The 25,072-nt window shown below is 36.6% G+C and overlaps 1 protein-coding gene across 3 annotated transcripts; it reads left to right on the forward strand.

Moving 5' to 3' along the window:
- Positions 1 to 26: 26 nt before the first annotated feature.
- Positions 27 to 24,327, forward strand: LOC306881988 (adenylosuccinate synthetase isozyme 2-like). 3 transcript variants are annotated; one of them, XM_079436397.1, is made up of 13 exons: positions 27 to 301; positions 8,973 to 9,075; positions 11,365 to 11,433; positions 11,505 to 11,555; positions 12,863 to 12,929; positions 14,037 to 14,144; positions 14,350 to 14,431; positions 14,671 to 14,797; positions 15,475 to 15,629; positions 21,539 to 21,663; positions 21,755 to 21,852; positions 21,931 to 22,080; positions 22,418 to 24,327. In XM_079436397.1, exons 1-13 carry the CDS (start codon positions 131 to 133, stop codon positions 22,468 to 22,470), a joined length of 1,359 nt encoding a protein of 452 aa, XP_079292523.1. In that variant the 5' UTR covers positions 27 to 130; the 3' UTR covers positions 22,471 to 24,327. The 3 variants fall into 3 exon arrangements, with proteins under 3 accessions (XP_079292523.1, XP_079292524.1, XP_079292525.1); XM_079436399.1 differs by lacking the exon at positions 12,863 to 12,929 and having other exon boundaries at positions 35 to 301; XM_079436398.1 differs by lacking the exons at positions 21,539 to 21,663; positions 21,755 to 21,852; positions 21,931 to 22,080; positions 22,418 to 24,327 and adding an exon at positions 16,140 to 17,555.
- Positions 24,328 to 25,072: the final 745 nt, after the last annotated feature.

Genomic DNA, 25,072 nt, shown 5'->3' on the forward strand with positions numbered 1-25,072 from the left:
TTTAATTACTGCGCGTGCGCGTGTGCGTGAGGATGCTCCGCCCTCGGGTGTCTGCTCAGGTGAGAGTGTGTCGGACTCGGAGGAGCATTGCGGAGCTGCAAGGGAGAGTAACGTTAGAGGGGAGACGGTCATGTCAGAAAGCGGGAACGCACAGTCGCAGGACGGAGGATCGAGCCGGGTGACAAGCCCAAGTGTGGGCAACAAAGTGACCGTGGTGCTCGGAGCACAGTGGGGCGATGAAGGGAAAGGAAAGGTGGTGGACCTGCTGGCCCAGGACGCTGACATGGTTTGCAGATGCCAGGTTGGTTTATAAGAACTGTAGTGTTTGAATATGTGACTATAACGTTATCCCCGGTGTGCTGTCTTGTGATTCGCTGTGTACATCATCAACAAGCTTGTTTGTACAGAAATATTCATGATCCGAGAGCAGCCTGTTGATTACTGAATGCATGTTAAGTGCTGTGAAAGCTCTTGCAGTATGTGATTACAGGACTTGTTTGCAGGCCAATTCTTAGTAAGCAGTTAGCTGCTGTATTATCAAAGCGGAAATGGACATTACTGCTCGCATCTACGCGCTTCCATTATTATCAACTGCGCTGCCTGCACGCGAGCGACGTCGATTATAACCCAGCCTAACGTTACTTGTTTAGCTTTGCTAGCAGTGCACCAGGGTGTTTGCAAATGTCACCTTGACTGAATTATGTGATCTTGAAGCCAGCGTGATTTCTGAGCGAAGGCCAGCGCAGTCAGTGTAGCCTTGAAATCTTACCAGATGTCATTTAGTCGGTTAATGTTGGAATATCCGGGGTGTTTTGCAAAGGATGTAAACACAGGCGCAGGACTCCTTTGAAGTCTAGGACGCCCGAAGGTGTGGTGTTTATATGGGTATTACAGTCAAAGCAGATGTTGCAAGTGTTAATAATTAAAATAATAGTTGATTTTATAGAACATTAACCTCCAGCTACTTGATTTTCCGCAGTTTTCTCATGTGCCCATGTGTTATAAATGTACACAATCCTGCAGCTCACTGATTTTTCAGACATGACCTGCCACAACTTTGCTTTAAAATTAGCAACATTTATATTTTAGTCAATTGCTAGAATGTTTTTTTTATAGACTAAACGCACACACACACACATACTTAATGTTAATCATTTATTGATGAAAATGTAAGGGAACTGTTTTAAAAGTTTATAGTCCTAAATCGTTTTATTATGTAAAATGCCCCAGGCCAAGTATATATATGTATAAAACTTTGTTAGAAAATATACACCGATATTGTTAAGCAGTTGTTCAGAGTACTAAAGAAAGGTTTATGTAGCATATGGCTCCATGTGTCAACATCTCACATTGCCCGTCAGAAAGTAACAGCTGTCACTATTTCAGCCTCATTGCTTTCAGACGCTGATCTGCTCTCGCTTAACATGTAATGTTACCACAAAACTGTTAGATGATATATATTTGTATAATGATAAAAAAATCATGAAATATGTATGCCATGTTTTTCTTTTTAGACACCCTAGGGTTAAATACTTCTATTCTATTCCATTAGACCTGGTGATTTTTAAATGTTTACACGTACATAATTATATAGCATAATGTTTAGATTTGTTAAGAGAGGACTTTTAGGGACAAATGGGGAAATGGCACCGCAGCAGTGGTTGTGTTATGCTAGAGAGCAGTGATAGCAGGCTGCTTTACGCCCCCTGTCACTATGCATGGTATTGATAATAGGTTCACATTGCAAGGATTCTCTCCTAAGAAGTTTGTATTCTGCCAAGGTTGTGAATGCATTATACAAGACACTCGGTGCTGCACTTATGCAAACCGTCATGTGTGTGCTGTGCAAATGGGTGGGACAGAAAGCAGATAGTGTTAGTCTTTTTATAAAAACAGTGCACTCAGCAGTCTCACTGGTTTTCCTTACAGGCAGATGGAATGGAAAAAAGACCATCATGCTGTTCCATGTCACACCAAATTGATATGTCAAACACATCAAAGGATCAAACCTTGCATGACCTCTTATAATAATGCTCTTAACATTTTATTAGCAGATTAACCTCTTTATATATTGCCTCTTCTCATGTCAGCCTATAAATCTGTTTTTATCTGTTAAGAAGTTGGTTTATTTCACATTATAGTATTGTAGGCTTATATTAATCTTGTCACTTGCTTATTGTCTATGGTGTTCCAGGCATGTGGGAAAACCAATGTCTCCAGATCTATGATGACTACCAGACACTATCTTCAGTCTAACCCAGCGGTTCTCAATTCTAGCCCCCCCCCCCCCCCCCCCCCCCCCCCCGCCTGCATATTTTGCATGTCTCTCTTAGTTAACACACTTGATTCAGATAATCTGCTCGATAGAAGTGAGCTCCGTGCATGAACTGTGTTCCAAATAACATGGTCCCTACACAGTGTCCATTGCTCCCTACTCCCTGAGCAGGGGAAATCTGTTGAAGTTTACTTCACTTAGGAACATTCATTCACGGATTTTCCCTTCGCAACGTCTTCAAAGACAGACGAGTGTGACATCATCTCTGTATATCAATTTAAATTCACTTCTCGCACACTTCAATGCACTTTGAATGTAACATACACGTTCGCTTCAATCTAGAATCATGGCGGAAAATCCTGTGATGTCCACTTCGCAGGGCACTTGCGTTCGAATAGAACAAATGTCTGAAGCGATAAGAGAAACATACAAAATGTGCAGAGCGGGGGGGGCGCGAGGACTGGAATTGAGAACTGCTGGTCTAACCTGTTATACAGGAATGTACTGAGATTTTATGAGCTTTATAACCATCTAGAGGAGTGTATATGAGCATCCTTTAGTCAAGCTATACTTTTGGTATTACATTTCTTCCTTGGTCTTCTACTGTATCACCAAATCTGACAAGAATGAAAGGCCATCTGTTGCTCTTACAGATAAGTTCTGTAATCATATAGATGTGCTATTTTGTCTTTGCAATTGACACAGTTTGCTTCAAGGAATATATCTACTACTAAACTATTTTAAAGGGATACTCCACCCCAAAATTAAAATTGTCAATATTCACTTACCCCCATGTCGCTCCAAACCCGTAAAAGTTTTGTTTTTCCTCGGAACACAATTTAAGACATTTTGGATGAAAACCGGGAGGCTTGTGACTGTCCCATTGACTGTATAGTAAATTACACTGTCAAGGTCCATAAAAATATAAAAAACTTTGTCAAAATAGTCTATCTGGCATCAGTGGTTCAATCTGAATTTTATGAAGCGCTGAGAATACTTTTTGTAAGCAAAGAAAATAAAAATAATGACATTTATTCAACAATTCGTCTCCTCTCTGTGTCAGCGTAGCGCCATTTTGAAAAGCATCCGATGGACGCAAAGTGCGTACGCTGTTCTCTGTCATCAGTAACGCATGGATACGTATTGTACGTTTATTTACGCTGATTTGAAGGGAAACAGCATATCCATGCGTTACTGATGACAGAGAACAGCGTACGCACTTTGCGTCCATTGGATGCTTTTCAAAATGCTTTTACGGGTTTGGAACGACCTGGGGGTAAGTGAATATTGGCAAAATTTTCATTTTGGAGTGGAGTATCCCTTTAATTTAAGCGACTTAAAATATCTTTACCATTAACGTCAGCTTGATAATGGAGTCTGTGGAAATCTCTTGACTGCAGTATTGCAGTGGTCATGTGTAATGTGCAGCCGTTTGTTTATCAGTGAGTCAAAGTGTTGCTTACTGATAATTAAGGTGCCATTTTAAACAGTGTCATTCAAGTCCCAAATGCTTTATTTTATAACAGGAATTTCTAATGACTTAATTTCTGTTTTTTCTCAGTATTTTTTATAGTTAAAGTTTTACACAAAGAAATTAATGGTAATTTTGAAGAATTGGGGCTGACTGGGAATAATGCATTTCTGCAAAAGCATTGGTGAAGGAAAACTTAAGTCCATAAAGTCCATGACACAGAGAAATAAAGAAAAATGGAGTGCATCTTAAAAGGACTGTTTTGCTGCAGAAAAAGAAAGGTCAGGGAATTTTAAAGCTTGAAATACAGACTTGGATAAGAAAGTATAAGTGGAAATATCAGTTGTTTTTTACAGTGTGCTCAGCTCTAAAACTGGTTCATTAGCGAGAAGTTGCCCTTTGTGAGTGCATTTTCTAAAACCTTTTTTTTTACTTGGAATGTGTCTTTCATCAGAGAGGTTTATCTGTCCTTTCTTGTGAATTTGAGACAGGCCTGTAAATTTAAAGTGCCCCTATTATGGATTTTTTCAAATTACCTTTCATGCAGTGTGTAACACAGCTCTAAGTGAATGAAAATATCCTGCAAAGTTTTAAATCTGAAAGTGCACCGTGTATAAAGTTATTGTCTCTCATAAGAAAGAGTCGACTCTGAGTCATTGAAATGAATCGTTTTTAAAACGAATCCCAAGCTGTTTCATGTTGACATCAACCTGAAACATTAGCATATTGCCCGCCCACTTGATGGTCTTTTTGCGTTGGTCTGAATCAAAGACTATAGAATACCCAAGACATGTCACTATAGTTTTGAATGGGGAAAAATGCAACGCTTAATATGGCTGCTCAATCGCAGGAAACCCTGCCTTCTAGAATGAAAGAGCTAATTGGTAAAGTCAGCGCGTCACTGCAGCTGCCGTTAAAAGTCCTGGTTGCTATTGAAAAAGTCAGCGCTCTGAGATGCGCGCTCAGGACTGCGCATGCGCACTGGCTGATCTAGCCTGAAAAATAAGCTTTTTATAACGCTATTTGAACAAAATAATTTTTATGACATTGTTGTTGTCCGATTTCATTCGTGATTTCAAATATGAAATTTAATCGTAAGCTTAGTGAACAGTTTTGGAGAATTTGATGTTTCCCCATTCAAAATGATAGGAGCTGCACTTGGATGCCCGAGAGGCGTTTCAAAGATGGCCGCCGAGTGACATGACTTGTCTTAAAGAGACTTTGTCTGAATGAAAATACTAATTCATTCTTTGCCACTAGGTGCCACTTTTGGAGCGGTAAAATAGCAGTTTCCCCGATATCGCTGTACACAAAGCAGCACTGCGCTCACAAAAGCTGCTTTATTAGGCATTTACAGGCATGATGAAATGAAAATGAGACCAATTGGACCAATCACCGCAGATTAGCGCCACGCAAAGGGTGTTTTGTAATAATGAATTGTTGAGCGAATCGTTAGGGAGTTGTTGAGCAAGTAAGGTAAAAAATAAATGCATATTATAAGACAATGAAAGTGTTTTTTGACCTTGCATGCATGTCAACCTGTTGTTGGGGACTCCCAAAACCAAAATATGAACCTTTCATTACCCATAATAGGGGCACTTTAAAGCTACAGTCTGTAAGTTTTGCCTCTTTGTCGCCACCTCTTTTTAAAACCTGCTATTGCGGTTATTTGCAGAATTATTTTCTTAACGGCAGTCGTACACTGGCACAGCTCCTCAGCGCGGATGAATCTAATGTTTTAAGGAATATGTGTGGCTGTCAGTAACCACACCAGTGTGGATATTCACTGTATTTCAGAATCACAGATTCTACGTCTTGGAAGTATGACCCAAATAAGAATTTTCACCGGATATTGTTATCTGAACGAGTAAGTAACAAGTCTGACATTTTGTTCTGACCAACTGAGGAAAAAAGCATTACAATAAATAGCGCTACCAATGGTGATTAAATCTAACCATTGGTTAGGTCATGTCACATCAAATCGTGCAAATTATTATTATACTTTGTTCTCAAATTGTTAAAGTTACAACATCAGCATTGCGTGACTTCGTGTATGTAGTGTGTGTAGCATTACATGTAGATTTCAATTTCTGTACAACCTCTTAGGGCTGCACGATTATGACAAAAATCATAATTGTCGATTATTCCCTTGAGATTGTAATTGCGATTATTAATAACGATTATTTTGAACCGATTTATGCCATTGCTTGAAGCTGCATGCCATATTTTTATATAAAATATATATTTTCTATAGCTTTGAGCCTCAAATGCCAACTATACATTGGTTTGGTTTCTTATTTTAAACCAAAAAAGGTAAAATCATGGTATAATAATGTTATACTAAAACTAAAAGAAAAAAGAAAAGAAAAAAAATGGTTTACTAAAAGCTACATATTTCATTTACAATTAAACAGACAAAATTTCCAATTGCAGTAACATTTTACAGTACAATTTATTTTATCAGAGCTCCAGACTAACATTCGAGAGCAGTGGCACCACTACCTGATTTGGTAGCACTGAACATGCAATATTACAAGTTTTGTCTCTTAGAAATGCACATTAACAGGAGCTTGAGTTAAAGGCTACTTTTTTACCATGATAATGAGGTGCTGTTCTTTTGGTTGTGTATAAAAGATGAGGCTGTTACGGTTTTCACAATGGTACTGTCAAATGTACATCTGCATCCCAACTCAAGCTCCTGCTACTCTGAACTCAAGCTCCTGTTAATGTGCATTTCTAATTAACAGAGACAAAACTTGTAAATATTACATGTTCAGTGCTACCAAATCAGGTTCTGGTGCTCGCGATTAGAAATTCGATTAATTGTGCAGCCCTACAATCTCTAATAAATTATTTTAACTTGGATAATTACTCTTCCTTAGAACTGGTTCTCTTTTAAAATACAAAACTTGTGTAATCGAACATAGGCTATCTAATCAGATGCACATTAAAATTGGAATATAATCTAATTTCCGTCACTTGTTTCATAAACACAAACCTTTTTGGATTACAATCTGCCATCTGAATTAGAAATTTAATTTATGACTTGCCATATTTTTGGAAGAATTTGAGAATAGTGAACAGACGTGACATAATGACGCAGCGCCATGCTCGAATTTCCTATGAATTCCTACCAGTGCCACTCAAATTAGAAAACATTATTATAAACTTATCATTGTGAATCGGGCTAAGGTAAGGTGATTTTTTAAGTTTTGAACACTGGCTGGTTATGTACTTGCTCTAATTGATTTTGGATAATTTAACCAAAAAAAGTTACGGCCTGCAGCTTTATTAAATGCACACTCTCACTCTCATTCTCAAATGTGCACCCACTCTTTATTCTGAGAAAACAACAAAAAACAAACCAGATAGAACATCACAACAGTTTAATCTCACCACTGAAAACAATATGTAATCAATCTATTTCATGGAATTGGTTTGGTACTTTTTCAGCTTTTTAATGCTGATGGATCGTTGTGTGTGATAAGGTGGTAACTTTGCTAGAAATCCCTGTATTATTTCCTCAACCCCTTGTTCCTCCTTAAATAGACGGTGGAGTAGATCACACACATTTTTAGCATGCCAGGTTTGGAACATTGGACGCCATCCAACATGGCCTGAAACCCCAGAGACAGTCATGAGAGTAAATGTGAGAAACATCATATGAAAGAAATGTTCCAGGTTATTGACTCAAAATATGACTCGGCTCTTCCGAGTTTTCTCTGAAACAAACTAAACGTCTTTTCTCTAGAAATTACATCGTATAATACTGTGTGTAGTTTAAATGCAAATTAAAGTCTATATGAAATCAAAATTGACTATTTACAATGCGCTCTCATTAATTCTCCAAAACATTCCAAGGGGGAAAAAAAACTAATTTATTTGATGAAATTAACAAACTTTTCACAATCCATTTTTTGCAAAAAAAAACGCAGAATTTAGAACAAATGAATAATTTAGTGTTGTGCTGAGATTTCTTGGTTTACAGAGATATTCTTTGCATTCTATGTTCTTAAATGTAAATGTATGATATCCCAGAGGTTATTTGGAGGTGGACCGCTAATTGTGTGTAATGAAACCACATTTATTACATGAAGCCAATGCTTCCCAAGTTCCTGAATTGTTAGCATGCTGTTATGAACGATGTGATGTATAAGTTTAAAGAAAAACACTCCCAGGCTGGGCCCGTAGAATCAAAAGCAACCTTGTAATAGGAGCCAATAATTGTAATGCTAAGTGCCTCCAGCATCGCTTTTGGTCACCATGAGTATGAGAACATCGTAAATGGATCTAAAAAGGAGAGGCATCCACACACACTACTAAACCTGTCCTGAAATAGCTCTGGCCTGTTCCTTGCTGGATTAAAGACTGATTTATTGAGCACATTTTGTGAAAACTCCATCAGATGTGACATGAGGTAAAAGCTGATTGATGCCATGTTGAAAACCAACACATGTGAGGACTCGATGATTCTTGACGATGGTAACAGTTGGCGTACCAAGTGTGCTCTGTAATCTATTTCCCTTCTCTTTAGTCACGTGTCAACATTCTTTGTAATTTTACAGCTTTAATGAATGGCAAATAAAATGAAAAGGAAACAAATCTTACTCTGCAAAACTGAAATGTTCGCCCTTTGCACATTCATTTACAAGGTTAATTTCATTGTGCTTTTAGCCTCTAATAAGAATGTAGTAAATTTAGATCTGTTCAATGCATTTTACCATGTTGAATTCTATTCTAAAGGATGCAACACCAAATTCATACAGAAAATGTGAAATGGATTTCGTCTCGTTTCCTACTTGTATCTTGTCTAATTTAGCAATAGAGCACTTCTCACATTAAATCCACACCTAACAACCAAAATCAGTGTTGTTTACATGCTTCAAATTTTCCATTTCACAACTGCATGTCTGTACAATACCATAGTAATGCTTGGGATAGTTAAAGATAGTTCACCCAAAATCATGCTTTCTTCTCTGGAACACGAAAAGAGGATATTTGAGATCCAAACAACATTGGATCGCATTGATTTCCATTGTGTGGACAAAAACACTGAGGCATTTCTCAAAGCATCTTTTATGTTCCATGAAGTAAGTCAGTCATAATATTTTGGACGACATGGGTTACTGTAAATAATGACAATTTTTTTATGTGAACTAACTATCCCAGATTTGTATGTCATCTTCTCAAGGATTGAAAAGTCTTTGTGTTTCTTCTCTCCTGTAGGGAGGCAACAATGCAGGACACACAGTCGTGGTTGATTCAGTGGAATATGACTTCCACCTTCTACCCAGTGGAATTATTAACCCTAAGGTCACTGCCTTCATTGGTGAGTAATATATCAAATTTCCTCTCTCCATTTGGATAAAATGTCTTATGAGTTGTGCACATTCTCATGCAAGTAGTGCAGCATATAGATCCTTGCTTTGAAAACAACACCACAGCTTCCTGTTAGTGTTTGGATGTTGGCCAGCATATCCAGACTAATATAGCTGAGTGCAATCTATGCAGTTTATTTGCAAAGATCCAATTTTGCTAATGGCAATTACTGTGTTTGACCTTCTGATTCATATGTCAGCACTGTAGATTAGTATGATGTATTGGAAGTTCATAGTACATTAGATTATACAGGTCCTTTTCAAAAAATTAGCATATTGTGATAAAGTTCATTATTTTCTGTAATGTACTGATAAACATTAGACTTTCATATATTTTAGATTCATTACAACACAACTGAAGTAGTTCAAGCCTTTTATTGTTTTAATATTGATGATTTTGGCATACAGCTCATGAAAACCCAAAATTCCTATCTCAAAAAATTAGCATATTTCATCCGACCAATAAAAGAAAAGGGTTTTTAATACAAAAAAAGTCAACCTTCAAATAATTATGTTCAGTTATGCACTCAATACTTGGTCGGGAATCCTTTTGCAGAAATGACTGCTTCAATGCGGCGTGGCATGGAGGCAATCAGCCTGTGGCACTGCTGAGGTGTTATGGAGGCCCAGGATGCTTCGATAGCGGCCTTAAGCTCATCCAGAGTGTTGGGTCTTGCGTCTCTCAACTTTCTCTTCACAATATCCCACAGATTCTCTATGGGGTTCAGGTCAGGAGAGTTGGCAGGCCAATTGAGCACAGTAATACCATGGTCAGTAAACCATTTACCAGTGGTTTTGGCACTGTGAGCAGGTGCCAGGTCGTGCTGAAAAATGAAATCTTCATCTCCATAAAGCTTTTCAGCAGATGGAAGCATGAAGTGCTCCAAAATCTCCTGATAGCTAGCTGCATTGACCCTGCCCTTGATAAAACACAGTGGACCAACACCAGCATCACTGACTGTGGGTACTTGACACTGGACTTCAGGCATTTTGGCATTTCCCTCTCCCCAGTCTTCCTCCAGACTCTGGCACCTTGATTTCCGAATGACATGCAAAATTTGCTTTCATCCGAAAAAAGTACTTTGGACCACTGAGCAACAGTCCAGTGCTGCTTCTCTGTAGCCCAGGTCAGGCGCTTCTGCCGCTGTTTCTGGTTCAAAAGTGGCTTGACCTGGGGAATGCGGCACCTGTAGCCCATTTCCTGCACACGCCTGTACACGGTGGCTCTGGATGTTTCTACTCCAGACTCAGTCCACTGCTTCCGCAGGTCCCCCAAGGTCTGGAATCGGTCCTTCTCCAAAATCTTCCTCAGGGTCCGGTCACCTCTTCTCGTTGTGCTGCGTTTTCTGCCACACTTTTTCCTTCCCACAGACTTCCCACTGAGGTGCCTTGATACAGCACTCTGGGAACAGCATATTCGTTCAGAAATTTCTTTCTGTGTCTTACCCTCTTGCTTGAGGGTGTCAATGATGGCCTTCTGGACAGCAGTCAGGTCGGCAGTCTTACCCATGATTGCGGTTTTGAGTAATGAACCAGGCTGGGAGTTTTTAAAAGCCTCAGGAATCTTTTGCAGGTGTTTAGAGTTAATTAGTTGATTCAGATGATTAGGTTAATAGCTCGTTTAGAGAACCTTTTCATGATATGCTAATTTTTTGAGATAGGAATTTTGGGTTTTCATGAGCTGTATGCCAAAATCATCAATATTAAAACAATAAAAGGCTTGCACTACTTCAGTTGTGTTGTAATGAATCTAAAATATATGAAAGGCTAATGTTTATCAGTACATTACAGAAAATAATGAACTTTATCACAATATGCTAATTTTTTGAAAAGGACCTATACAGGTTTCAGAAATCTGTGCTGCAGGGTTTAAGGGTTGAAATGTGTGATCCAAAACCTTTACATTGGTAATTCTTTACCTCTTGCTCCATTTTTATTTTAAGAATTCTCACTATACATTCATAAACTTTGGTTAATGTTATTTTTGCATATTTATGAAGTTAATAATGTTGATTGGCCAAGCACACAACTTGCTTGTCCATCTGTGATATTGTCACAACTAAAACGATTACAGCATGACTCAAGAAACAAGTTTCTATGATTGCACAAAGTGCATGAGTTTGTCTGTGGCTAAACAACTTGCTGTAATATTCCAACACTATGTTATTTAACACTTCAGGCCTGGGTTAAAGCCCTGTGAATTGGACAGTGATGACTGACATCTCCTCATTTGATTGCAGGTAATGGTGTAGTCATTCACCTGCCGGGTCTCTTCGAGGAGGCTCAGAAGAATGAACGGAAAGGAAAAGGTTTGTTTAACTGTTTGTGCCCTTAGGCTGTATGAGCATTGACAGGAGTCTAACAGTGAGTTTGCTCGCAGGTCTTCAAGGCTGGGAGAACAGGCTCATCATCTCTGACCGTGCACACATTGGTAGGCTGATGACTCCTTTGACATATAAACACCATTATATCCCAGCATACAGCAAAATTTGGCTTTATATGGTTGTAAAGAATTTGATTTGATTGCAATTCTTTACTAATTGATTATTTTTGATTCAGTTATTTTTAAACTAATGCTGAATACTTAATATTTTCACTACCATTGAAAAATATATTTATTTGAACTAAAATACAGTAAAAACAGTAATATTGTGAAATATTATTACAATTTAAAATGACTGTTTTGTATTTTAATATATTTAGAAATATTATTTATTTGCGATGATGGCAAAGCTGAATTTTCAGCATTTTAGTCCAGTCTTCAGGGTCACATGATACTTCAGAAATCATTCTATGTTGATTTGTTGCTCAAAAAACATTTTTCAGTATACTTTATATTAAAAGTTCAAACCACATTTATTTGAAATAGAAAACTTTTGTAACATAAAAGTCTTTACTTATGATCAGTAAGTCTCTAACATACTGGTAATTTGTTTTTACAGTAATGTCTGCACAGTAATGTATGTTTTTTAAATATGAAATTTATGATAAAATTTTGAAAACCTCCCTTTGACTCCATATTTATAAAATCCTGAACCTAAATCTTTAACACTGTTCTTTTTATGCCTTGCAAGCACTGCTATTCCCTTCAGGAACTGCCAATCTAGCTAGACATAATAGCTTCATATCCATAATAATTTTTAATTAATGCATTAAAATGTTCTTTGATGCATCAATGCTTTTTATTTATTTATTTTTTATATAAGTGTGTGTGTGTGTGTGTTTAATACTTTGCTTTTAGCTTTTGGGATTTAAAGTAGGCAGATATTGCTCTCAAATGTCACATAATCAAAGAGTCCTTTAAAATTAATAATGGTTCATGTTTAAATTATTAGGCTGATGATACATGGGGCAACTTTTTGAGCAATTTTGCCGGGCAACGTTTTTTGAGCAGTGTTGCTTGGGCACTTTCCCACTGAGAATGGGTAACAGATTGCTATCTGGATACTTTAGATCGGTCATTGGCCCTGTGTTTTACCTGGTTGCCTGTTGATATCAACATTCACTAAAGTTGCCCAGCAATATTGTTCAAAAAGTTGCCCTGTGTATCATCATCCTTATGCCTTTAGACTATTGTTGTTTATTCTAGATTCTCAGCAGGAGTGGTTATAATAAAAGGACACGGGATCAATTGTAGTCAGCCCAAGTGTTGTTATGGTGACCTGCTTTGGCATGTTGGGTTCAGAGCTCAGAGAGATGAGTTATCTCCCTTTAATGTGTACACTCTCCTGCCTCTAGTGTTTGATTTCCATCAAGCTGTGGATGGAGTCCAGGAACAGCAGAGGCAACAGCAAGCTGGCAAAAAGTAAAAACCCTGCTTTATGCACATGCATAAAAAACACTAGCAACATGTTATGACATGAGTTCATAACAAATGAGAAAATGCTTTGAGAAATTAACTTTAGTCGTGTATTGGTGGCTTTTCTAACCGCTCAGGTTGATCTTAGTAATTGACTTTCTGTCCTAAGTTCTTTTTTTGTGTGAATATTTTATATATATATATATATATATATATATATATATATATATATATATATATATATATATATATATATATATATATATATATATATATAAATCTGCAAAAAGAAAACATTTTATACTCTAAATATAATAAATATTGGCTAAATCTGGCATTAAATTTAAGAAGCTAAAGTTCAGATGAATATTTCATAGTCTCTCACATTAAAGAATTATGTGAAACTAAAATGTAGTGTACAAATAAATATGCACATCAATAATGATTCATTCAATGGCTTTTAGTTGTACACTACTGTTCAAAAATTTGTAGTCTGTAATATTTTTTTTAAATGTTTTTGAAAGTAGTCTTATGCTCACCAAGGCTGCATTTAATTGATGAAAAATACAGTAAAAACAGTAGTTTTGTGGAATATTTTTACAGTTTAAAATAAGTGGGGTTTTTTTTTCAATATATTATAAATTTCATTTATTCCTGTGATGCAAAGCTGAATTATCTGCAGTCTTTACTCCAGTCTACAGTGTCCCATAATATGCTGATTTGCTGCTGAAGAAACATTTATTATTATCCATGTTGAAAATGTTATTGTCAGTATTCATAATGAAGTTGTGCTCTATATTATTTTTCTAAAAACTGATACAGATTTTCAGGATTCAGGATTGAACAGCATTTCTTTTAGATTAGGAAAGACATTATAAATGTCTTTACTCTCACTTTTCATCAGTTTGAAGTGTTGAATAAAAATGTGTATGTAAACAAAATTACACTTAATTTTATTCAATATTGTATGTAACAGGTTCACTTCTCTGTCTAAATCCACTTAGAGGTCCCTGAATAAGGGTTGCAGACCACTGTTTTAAAGCAACCAACATGGAAAAGAATGCATGTGAATATCACTCACGAGTCTCACCTTGTTTCTGTTTGACCACCTAGTTTAGGAACAACTAAAAAAGGAATCGGGCCCGTGTACTCTGCCAAAGCAGCTCGCAGTGGCCTGAGGATATGTGACCTTCTGGCTGACTTTCAGGAGTTCTCAGAGAGGTCAGGGTGTGCTTACCTGTTCCAATGAGTTTGACAACTCAACTATCTTACCCATTCTTGTCACATTTCCATAGACTGTTAAACCTCACCCTCTGTAAAAACACTTAATCCAGGTCTTAATCCGACAAAAACAATGGAAGAGCAACTGATCACGCTACTTGCCTATCACTGTGTCAGCTGACCAGTCTCATGTATTATTTCACAGATTTAAACATTTGGCCTCACAGTATAAGTCTATGTACCCATCACTGGAGATTGATGTGGATGGGGAACTTGAGAAACTCAAGGTGAGAAGCTTAGATGTCACACCAGTTAATTCCGTAGGTTAGGTTTACAAGATTTTATAGGACTTGGATAAAAGTTAGAGATGCACAACATATCTTTATCATATCAGTTATCATATAATGCTAACTTTATAAAATATATTTATTAATTACTGTATATATAACAGTAGCATCTACTGTGACACACAGACAACAAGGGTTACCATACTTTCCGACATGTTCTGACTGTTTTTTTTTTTCAGACATATGTAGACAGGATAAAGCCCATGGTGAGAGATGGAGTCTTTTTCATGTATGAGGCGCTACATGGGCCTTCAAAAAAGATTCTGGTGGAAGGTGCCAATGCTGCCTTGCTGGACATAGACTTTGGTTAGTAATTGATACACCGAAACACATTGTACATACCATTCCCTGACCATGTGTAACATAAGATTACGCAATGTGCTAACCAGCTGATTCCCATTTGTGAACTTCTGGGAAAGTCCTCCAATATTAGTTAAGTCCTGTGAACTATCAACAATAAGTCTACAAGTCAATAATACAGTTTCACACATTTGATTTTATTTTTTTCCCATCATGTTAAAGTATTATATTTCCTACTATTTTTATGGTTAAATGATTTATGTATTATGTGTACTTTAAAAAAAAATTCACATTGATAGATGGAGATGCTTATTACTCTACATAATAAAAATAACAGTGTCATTACATTCTTTACAGATTTACTAACACTTCAGTCACTTTTAAATTCTATTTGTTTAATTGTATTTACATTTTCTTAATATATTAATTTATCATTTGATTTTTTTTTTATTTTAATAGGTTTAACTTTGCTTAAATTAATTTTTCACTATGTAAAAAATCATTTGTTCTTAATAAATTTATTTAGGTTTTGTGCACCTCTTAACTTTTTACAAATAAATATAGGTGTTGACAGACGCAAAGGTCTATTATTGTTCACACAGTAATGAAAATAACCCTGATATTGCCTAAAGCTTCACTAACACTTCACTGGCCCGCAACGCTGATCTGACGCTTTTGTTTAGGGACATATCCGTTCGTGACTTCCTCAAACTGCACTGTGGGAGGGGTGTGTACGGGTCTGGGCATGCCGCCCCAGAATGTGGGTGAAGTCTATGGAGTTGTCAAAGCCTACACCACAAGAGTTGGGATTGGAGCTTTCCCTACTGAACAGAGCAATGTAAGAAGCTGCTTAACTTCCTCTTTTGTTTCCGCATTGTTTGGATGAGCTCTCACTAGGGGTGTGCCATATCATACCGTCCACGATAATACCGGTATAAATTTTTACATGATAAAAAGTGTCATATCGCGATATCGATGATATAGCGACGCAATGACTTATTTACTAGGGATGCACTGATTGTTTGGCAGCCGAAATAAGCAAAAAGACCTAATAAATTGGACCGAATAATGACTTGACGCAATCAAACAGAGGCGTGCACTAATGCAGCAAATTTGACGGCAGTGTGGAAGCATTTAAAACTGTCCGAGAAAGACGCAAAAATCAATACCAGCACCAACAGCGTGAGACCGTTTAGTACTGCGTCTCATGTCTCCGATGAGAAGAGGAAGGGGTGGTTGTTGCTGGTTACTGTATGATGATTAAAATCGCAAAATGGCCTTAAACAATTAAATACATGCAGAATGTTATGTTTTCTAATACACACATGAATTGCATGTGTTCAAACAGCGCAGCAGGAGCTCGCGACGCTGTCTCGTTGAGGAGCATCTCACTGCAGCCCACAAGATCCAGGGGGCGTGGTTGGATCCAGATCCAACTCCTCCCACCTTACCTAAACCAGTGGTCGGCAACAGGCGGCTAGCAAGAATATCTGGCCCGCACCCGCAGCCAGATTATTTTGATAGTGGCTGGTTCTGAAAAAGATCTGTCATGACAGCAACAGTTAGCCTACTCACAACCAGAGTAGGCTATGTGAGCGGAGCGCGAGTGGAACGGTGTGATTTTGAATGGAGCGAGGAGCGGCGTGGTTTTCACTCGCTCCAAAAGCGCTACACCACCGCTCCATCACGAGTACAATTCATGCCAGTGACCCGGCTGTAATATAACTGCATATTTAGCAAGAATTCACAAGTTTACATTTTTTATCTAGCTTGATAGAGAAGGATCACTCAAATCAGAAAGAATGTGAATGACGGCAATGGACATGAGCGGGAAGTTATAATCGTTCTCAAGGAATTAGTTTGTTCCTTCTAGATACTGAATATTTTGAGCTGAAAGCATGATTTAAACAACTACTACAACACTTATTCGCACGCAGTCACTCTCAATAATGCATTCAAACAAATGTAATCTTTCATCTGTGTCCGATTTCAAATGAGCAGAAACATGTAAGAAATGCATCGATCCGTAGGTAAAATAACTGACGAAAACGTACTGATATTTTTATCACAAAATTAAAAAAAAAAAAAAATTGCTCTGCAAAAAGCATCAATTATGCCTTTTAATGCTGACAACCATGTAATTATCTTGTCATGTGGTAGGAAGAAAAGTTTGCACACTAGTGTTCCAATAAGCCACGTTGAAACAATCTTTTATTTATTTTATTTTTTAATATAGGCCTATGAACAGAACTGTGATACTGAAATATTAATTAACAAAAATATTAATTTTACTAACTTATTAATTTAAGTTCAATTGTGCTTTGTTGGTATAATGCCTGCTAGAATGTCAAAAAATGTTCAGTGTTAAATAAGTATTTTTAAATTGTTTTTTTTTTGTATTAGTGTACAATGTTTAAAAATAATAATTTATTCCATGTAGCGTCCATTTCATTTAACATTTCATTTGAGGCATCCAAGTTATTCGACATGTGAACTTTTTTTTTTTTTTTAAGTAATTAAAATATAATGATTTAACTATGTTACTAACTCAGTTACTATTTGTGAGAAGTAACTATAATTTAAATATACTTTTTAAAAGTAACTTGCCCAACACTGGTCACTACTATTGCACTATAATGCTGCTTCTGCAACCTTATGACAATAGATTTACACTTCGAATTAGGTAGTCTGTCATCAATGACAGTAGCTCATTGGAAAAGGATGGAAAATGCCCTTCATTGTGTTTGCACTAATAAATGCTGCTATCGTGATATAATTTTGAGACTTTATCGTAGGGGTGGGCGATATGGGAAAAATATCATATCACGATTTTTTTTAGAAATATCACGATTCACGATTTTAATCACGATTCTTTGTCATGTTAGTTTTACTATTTTGGTTTTACAAGTTGTCTGAGCATTACAGCCAGACTAGAAAGACAAAGATGCATGGCAGATATTTAGGCCAAAGTGGGCGAAGATAAAAAATTGTCATTATTTTATTTTTCTTATTAAAAAATAAGAACAAAGACACACATTACAAATACACATAATATACAAATAAAACAAACAGTGCTTTATTTTCAGGTACAATAGGTGTATTTAGCAGGAGCATTCAATGAAATTGAATGAACAAATATAAAAATAAAACACTACATAGACTGATTCCTAAAGCAACTGTATTAAAGATTTTCAGTCAAGAATAGTGAGTGATTTTTCTCTTTGTGTTTTGTTAACGTTAAATGAATAGTTCCCCCCAAAAATAAATATTGTCATCTGTCAATTCTGTCATAATGTTTTATTTTTATACCATCATTTACTCAAAAGTTGTTTTAAACCTGAATGAGTTTCTTTCTTCTGCTGAACATAAATGCTATTTTGAAGAAGGTGGAAAACCAAACAGTTGCTGGTCCTCAGTGACTTCCATAGGATTTTTCTTTCCTGCTATCAAATTCAATGTAGACCAGCAACTGTTTGGTTACCCTCATTCTTCAAAATATCTTATTTTGGTTCAGCACAAGAAATTAATAGTGGTTTGGGACAACATGTGAGTGAGTAAATAATGACAGAAATTAAATTTTAGGGTGAACTATCCCTTTAATGACAGTCGACAGCATGTTTAGTGTCCTGTCCCTTTAAGAGCTGCGCGCATCTAATATACAGGCACGCATCTGTTTCTCTCTTAACTATTTACTTTCATGTTAGAGATAACCAACTGAGTCTGTATGTAAACCTTGTGTGTTTTGACAGTATTAGCGCAAAAGATAAGTTAGTTGAGTAATCAGGCGCTGTTAGACAGGCTTTTTAGTGCGCGTGCTTCAGGTGTATGTGCTCAGAAAAAAGGGCACGTCAGACCAGCGCGCGAATGAAACATTTAACCAGCAAGGCTTGTGTGCAAATAATGTACTTTTGCGATCGCGAATAAGTGTAGTGTCCTGTCAGAGTAACTCTACTGCTATATGTCGTGTTGTACAGTACATAGAGATGGAAGCGCCAGAACTGTATTTGACATAATGTGTGCTGTAGCGCGATACTACGATATTTCTTCAAAAGCAGATCGTGGAGACATTTTTATCGTCCACGATCAAACATCGTCATATCGCACACCCCTACTTTATCGCCCACCTCTAGCTCTCACTACTGTTCCTATTCCGGTGCATTCAGTGTTATGAGTGTTTTGGCTGTATTGACCCTGACTTTAGTCAAGCACGATTATTGTTATGGATAGATTTGAACAGGAATAATGAGGCTGGAGGAACAGCAGTCAGTAATCTGTCACACTACATGACAATGAATACATTATGTATGAGACATTTATGAATGCCTATTCATAATGTGCTTTACAGTGACTTAATACATGCTTATAAATAACAATAGCAGGGTTTCCACGATCAAGGAAATCCTGGAACTATTAGGATTCTACAGTGGAAATTAATATAATTGTGTGATAGACATGAAGAAGTCTAAATGGTGTAGTTTTTAGTTCAAATTTATGCTCACACTTGTACATAGGGTCTTTAACCCAAAAAAATAAAAAATAAATTAAATGCAGGGATAGTTACTGCAGGTGTTTTTCAATTATAAACAGTGAAAAAACATGCACATAGACAATGAGTGCAGTGCATCATATAATTATATTTGAAATGTCAGTACATAGTATGATTTATATTAAAGCACATAATATAAAGTCAGTCCAAATATATTTCTACTAAACAATTGCTCTTACACTTCAAACACTTTGAGTTTTCAGTTTTAAAATGGCTCCATCTAGTGGGTTTTTTTAGGCAAGACAATAGTAATGTAGACTTCATAATTCAAATTGTCAAATAATGCTGCTAATACAGTAATATCATATACTGTAGCTCATATTATATCATATAGATCATATTGTTGTTTTTTAGTTTATTAAATAAGGTTAGTGAACATTAATAAACTTTACTGTAAATACACCAGGGTAAGTTTTTTTTTTTTTTTTTTTTTTTTTTTTTTTTTTTCTTATGTAGTCCCTGGATAGAATGCTACAGAGTCATCCCTAAAATTGCAAATTATTACAACCCGAATTCCAGAAATGTTGGGACGTTTTTTAAATTTGAATAAAATGAAAACTAAAAGACTTTCAAATCACATGAGCCAGTATTTTATTCACAATAGAACATAGAGAACATAAATGTTTAAACAGAGAAATTTTTAACTTTTATCCACTAAATGAGCTCATTTCAAATTTGATGCCTGCTAGAGGTCTCAAAAAAGTTGGCACGGGGGCAACAAAGGAATTTAGAAAAGATTCAGCTGGGAGAATATCTAGCAACTAATTAAGTTAATTGACATCAGGTCTGTAACATGATTAGCTATAAAAGGGATGTCTTAGAGAGGTAGAGTCTCTCAGAAGTAGGCTCTCCAATCTGTGAAAGAGTGTGTGTGAGTTTAAGTGTGGAATACTTTAAAAACAACGTTCCTCAACATCAAATTGCAAAGGCTTTGCAAATCTCATCATCTACAGTGCATAACATCAAACATTCAGAGAAACTGGAGAAATCTCTGTGACTAAGGGACAAGACTGAAGACTTTTGTTGGATGCCCGTGGTCTTCGGGCCCTCAGACGACACTGCATCACTCATCGGCATGATTCTGTCATTGACTTTACTAAATGGGCCCAGGAATACATCCAGAAACCACTGTCGGCAAACACAATCTGCCATGCCATCTGCAGATGCCAACTAAAACTCTATCATGCAAAAAGGAAGCCATATGTGAACATGGTCCAGAGGCGCCGTCATGTCATGTGGGCCAAGGCTCATTTAAAATGGACCGTTTCAAAGTGGAAAAGAGTTCTATGGTCAGACGAGTCCAAATTTGATATTCTTGTTGGAAATCACGGACCCCGTGTCCTCCAGGCTAAAGAGGAGGGAGATCTTCCAGCGTGTTATCAGCGTTCAGTTCAAAAGCCAGCATCTCTGATGGTATGGGGGTGCATAAGTGCATACGGTATGGGCAGCTTGCATGTTTTGGAAGGCACTATGAATGCTGAAAGGTATATAAAGGTTTTAGAGCAACATATGCTCCCCTCCAGATGATGTCTATTTCAGAGAAGGCCTTGTGTATTTCAGCAGGACAATACAAAACCACATACTGCAGCTATTACAACAGCATGGCTTTGTAGTAGAGGAGTCCGGGTGCTGAATTGGCCTTGCCTGCAGTCCAGATCTTTCACCTATAGAGAACATTTGGCGCATCATTAAACGAAAAATACGTCAAAGACGACCACGAACTCTTCAGCAACTGGAAACCTATATCAGGCAAGAATGGGTCCAAATTCCAACACCAAAACTCCAGAAACTCACAACCTCGATGCCCAGATGTCTTCAAACTGTTTTGAAAAGAAGAGGAGATGCTACACCATGGTAAACATGCCCCCGTCTTGACTATTATGAGACCTGTAGCAGGGATCAAATTTGAAATGAGTTCATTTTGTGCATAAAATTGTTTAATTTCTCAGTTTAAACATTTGTTATATTATCTATGTTCTATTGTGAATAAACATTGGCTCATGTGATTTGAAATTCTTTTAGTTTTCATTTTATTCAAATTTAAAAAACATCCCAACATATCTGAAATTCAGGTTGTAAAATTGTCATTAAAAAGCTTGACAGTTTAACTTATTCATTGCGAATATTCCAATACCTGTATACATATTGTAAATACACGAAGGAATTAAATGTTGCGCTTTGCATACTTTACTTATGCATAGGAAATTGGAGAGCTCTTGCAGACAAGAGGCAAGGAAGTGGGCGTGACCACAGGTCGCAAAAGGAGATGTGGTTGGCTGGATCTGGTGCTTATCAAATACGCCCACATGATTAATGGCTTCACAGCGTGAGTTTTCAGATATGTCTCCATTGGTTTCTATATGTGTGGTCTATAAAATACTGTTTTCTTATATGCATCCTTCTATATGTCTGTTTAGCTTAGCTCTCACCAAACTTGACATCTTAGATGTGCTTTCTGAGATCAAAGTTGGTGTGGCATACAAAGTAGATGGTGAAATCATCCCACATTTTCCAGGTAAGCAGCACTTTTCCCATATCACACAAGTAGATTTAATCAAATCTGATGTTGCTGAATATCATACATGTTTCCCAGCAAACCAAGAGGTACTACACAAGGTTGAAGTGCAGTACGAGACTCTGCCAGGCTGGAAAGCAGACACGTCTGCTGCCAGGACCTTTGAAGAGCTTCCAGAAAATGCACAGAAATATGTCTGCTACATTGAAGATCACTTGGGTGTGCCTGGTAAGACTTTAATGGGATAGTTCTTCCAAAAATGACATTTTTTGTAATTTACTCGTCCTCATGTCATTCCAAACTCAAATGTCATTCAAGACTTTCCTTCTGCTGTGAAACGTAAAAGATATTTTGAACTATGTCAATAACCAAACAGATTTGATTCCCATTGACATCCAAATAGACAAAAATGTAGAGCAAAAAATATGGAAGTAAATTGTTACCAAAAAGTCATACAGCTTTGGAACGGCATGAAGGTGAGGGTTGTTGTTAGTCTGATCGTTTAAAATGCAGTTGGGTCGTTTTACTACAGCAGTCCTAATGACTTACTCCATCTTTGCTTTAGTAAAGTGGATTGGTGTTGGGAAGTCGCGGGAATCAATGATCCAGCTCTTTTAAGAGGCTGCTTGGCCTGCATGTAGCACTGGCTGGATTACGCTCTGGACTCGGGGACGGAAAGTTGCCTCATTTGTTTCTTTTGCCACCTCACTTCAGTTTCTCCATGGCAAGAACATAATTTTGTGTCACTCAGATCATCCTACAGCCCTCTGAAATGGAGTATTTGGTATAAAAAGGGCATTCCTGTGGTAAATCAAAAAGGGCTTTTCAACTAGTTATTTTTGTAATCATTTAACCGTTTCTCGTCTGCTTTACATCATTCTCCTCTGGTATTTCAAGCTCTCATAAGCTCAGTATCTCCATCTTGGGTCCATTTGCTGTACATGTGCTACTACTTCAAACCGGCATCAGTAGTGATGTATATTGTTGTTAGATATCAATTTTTCACATAGATTGGGTACTTATACATATTATATTAAAGTTCTTTGTTTGTTTTATCATACAAGAATCAACGGGTATGCAATGTGTTTTACCACACTTTGTCCTTGTTTTAAATGGACTGTATGATTGACTCAAGTCAACTTCATTTAAACAGTTTTTAAACGGCAATTGAAATGTTTCTTTACCAGATGCATAAAAACTCATGTGATTCAATATTCAGTGATTCTGAATACGAATTATGTACAATACAGCCTCAAAATGTAATACGATTACAGTGGGTGTTTTCTGTTCCTCCAAAAATAGAAGTAAAACAGTTTATGGAAGCATCTTTAAATTTGAATCTATTTAATTTCCTCTAAAAAAAAAATGGTATATAATTCAAATGTGCCTCAAAAAGCATATACTATTATATAGGCCGGGGATTTGATTCCAATGAATGTATGTAAACGTTTGCACACTCCTCGGATGTTTCTTGTTCAACTGTACAACTTTATGCCACAAGCCTATTAAAGCCACTTTTATGATCAGTAATGAGATATCAACGAACTTGCCTTTCAATATAGATAAAGTATAGATCCTTAAGATGTTTATGTGAATTCAGACGCCACCTCAAGATGTACGACTGCTTTTCTGACTTCCAGTAGTACATTTATAGAACCTTTACATGTTAGAAATGATCTAAACAGAGCCTGCCTATTTAAATATGACTGGGTTGTTTCAAAAACCCAGAATTGCTGCTTCTGTTTTGTCTCAGTACTGCACCTTCCAATAAAAAAGGAATATAGGATAAAGTGTGCCTTGTTAATACAGATGAACAATGAAACTTGAAAACTAATCCTTCATCTGATTTGAGCTTTTATGGATTTTAATTGAGAAACCTCTTTTAAGCTTTTTCGAGGGCATTAGTGTCATTGCCATTTGCCAAAAGTGTACATGCATCCAAAGAAATATCTTAAAGGATAAATGAATGCTGTGATATAAAGAGCCTTTGCAAATGACACCGAATGATAACTATTTTCTTTTGCAGATTGATGATGGTGTGATTCTTTGAATGTTCTGTTGCTCACAGCTGCTGAATAAATGGTGTAACCTGTTTAATTGTTTTGTAGCATCCATTACATGTCATTTATCTTGTATTATCACAACATTTCCTCTGAACAAATTAAATTAGTAAGAAATCTAAAACATTAAAGCAACAGTATGTTAGCACAAACACAACTTTTTCTGTTTTTGAAATCCTTTACTGTTTCTGTGTTGTGTTGCTGCTGATTGTGTTTTCATGTATGTATATACAGAACACAAAGCCATATTCTCTTGAATTTACTGTTACTGTACACTTTGCTGGTGATTGATACTGATGGGTGTACATGATCATCTAGTGGGATTTGCACCAAAACTCACTCTATTTATCTAGGATGAAAGGCAGACAATTATCATGACACTCCAATCAATAAAGTAATACAGTGAGAAACACTTAAAGTTTTGTGTTTGTTCATTTTTTGCAGTTTTTGTGAGTTTTTGTAACGAGACCGGTACAATTAATATGCCCTAGTCTTGGAAATACGAGGTTCAACAACACACCACCAGGGGGAGACGTTTACCTTGAAATACACGTTGAACGGCGACATCCGCGGATTTTAACAAGAAAAAGAACTTGTGATGCTACACAATTACTCCTAGATAATGTTCTTGTATGAATTAATTTCCCCTCGTATTTCTATGGTGAGTTTAGATGTTAATTGGTGAATGTTATCATATGCATGGGCTATAGTTCAGGTTAAATTTAGCTGTAAGGCTGGGAACTAATTAAAAACATAGATATAAACGTTTTTCATTAACACAAACGTTTAAGGTACTTTTAAATAAAGGGAAGTGTATTTTAAGGTGATTTAAATTTTAATTTAGTAAAAATCTGTTTTTTCCCCCCTCGTCTTGTAACTTTTTACTGGTCACTTACAATGTGACATAAATCTGTGACTTCTGTTTGATGGAAATTACATTTTGGAATGTTGATAAAACTTTATAACGAGCAAAATTGTGGATTGAGGTGGAAATGGTGCTGGAATGTGTGCAAAAAATCACTCCGTAAACAATGAATTTTTTTAAAGCCTATTTCACTCTTTGCTTGAATTATTATAGTTTTAATCTGATTTAAGAAGAGTGAAACAAATAGTTTTTAATATTATCACTTCATATTAGTGCTATTTTGTACTGCTGTTGA

This window comes from Barbus barbus, assembly GCF_936440315.1.
Source record: "Barbus barbus genome assembly, chromosome: 16".
In the NCBI taxonomy this organism is placed as follows: domain Eukaryota; kingdom Metazoa; phylum Chordata; class Actinopteri; order Cypriniformes; family Cyprinidae; genus Barbus; species Barbus barbus.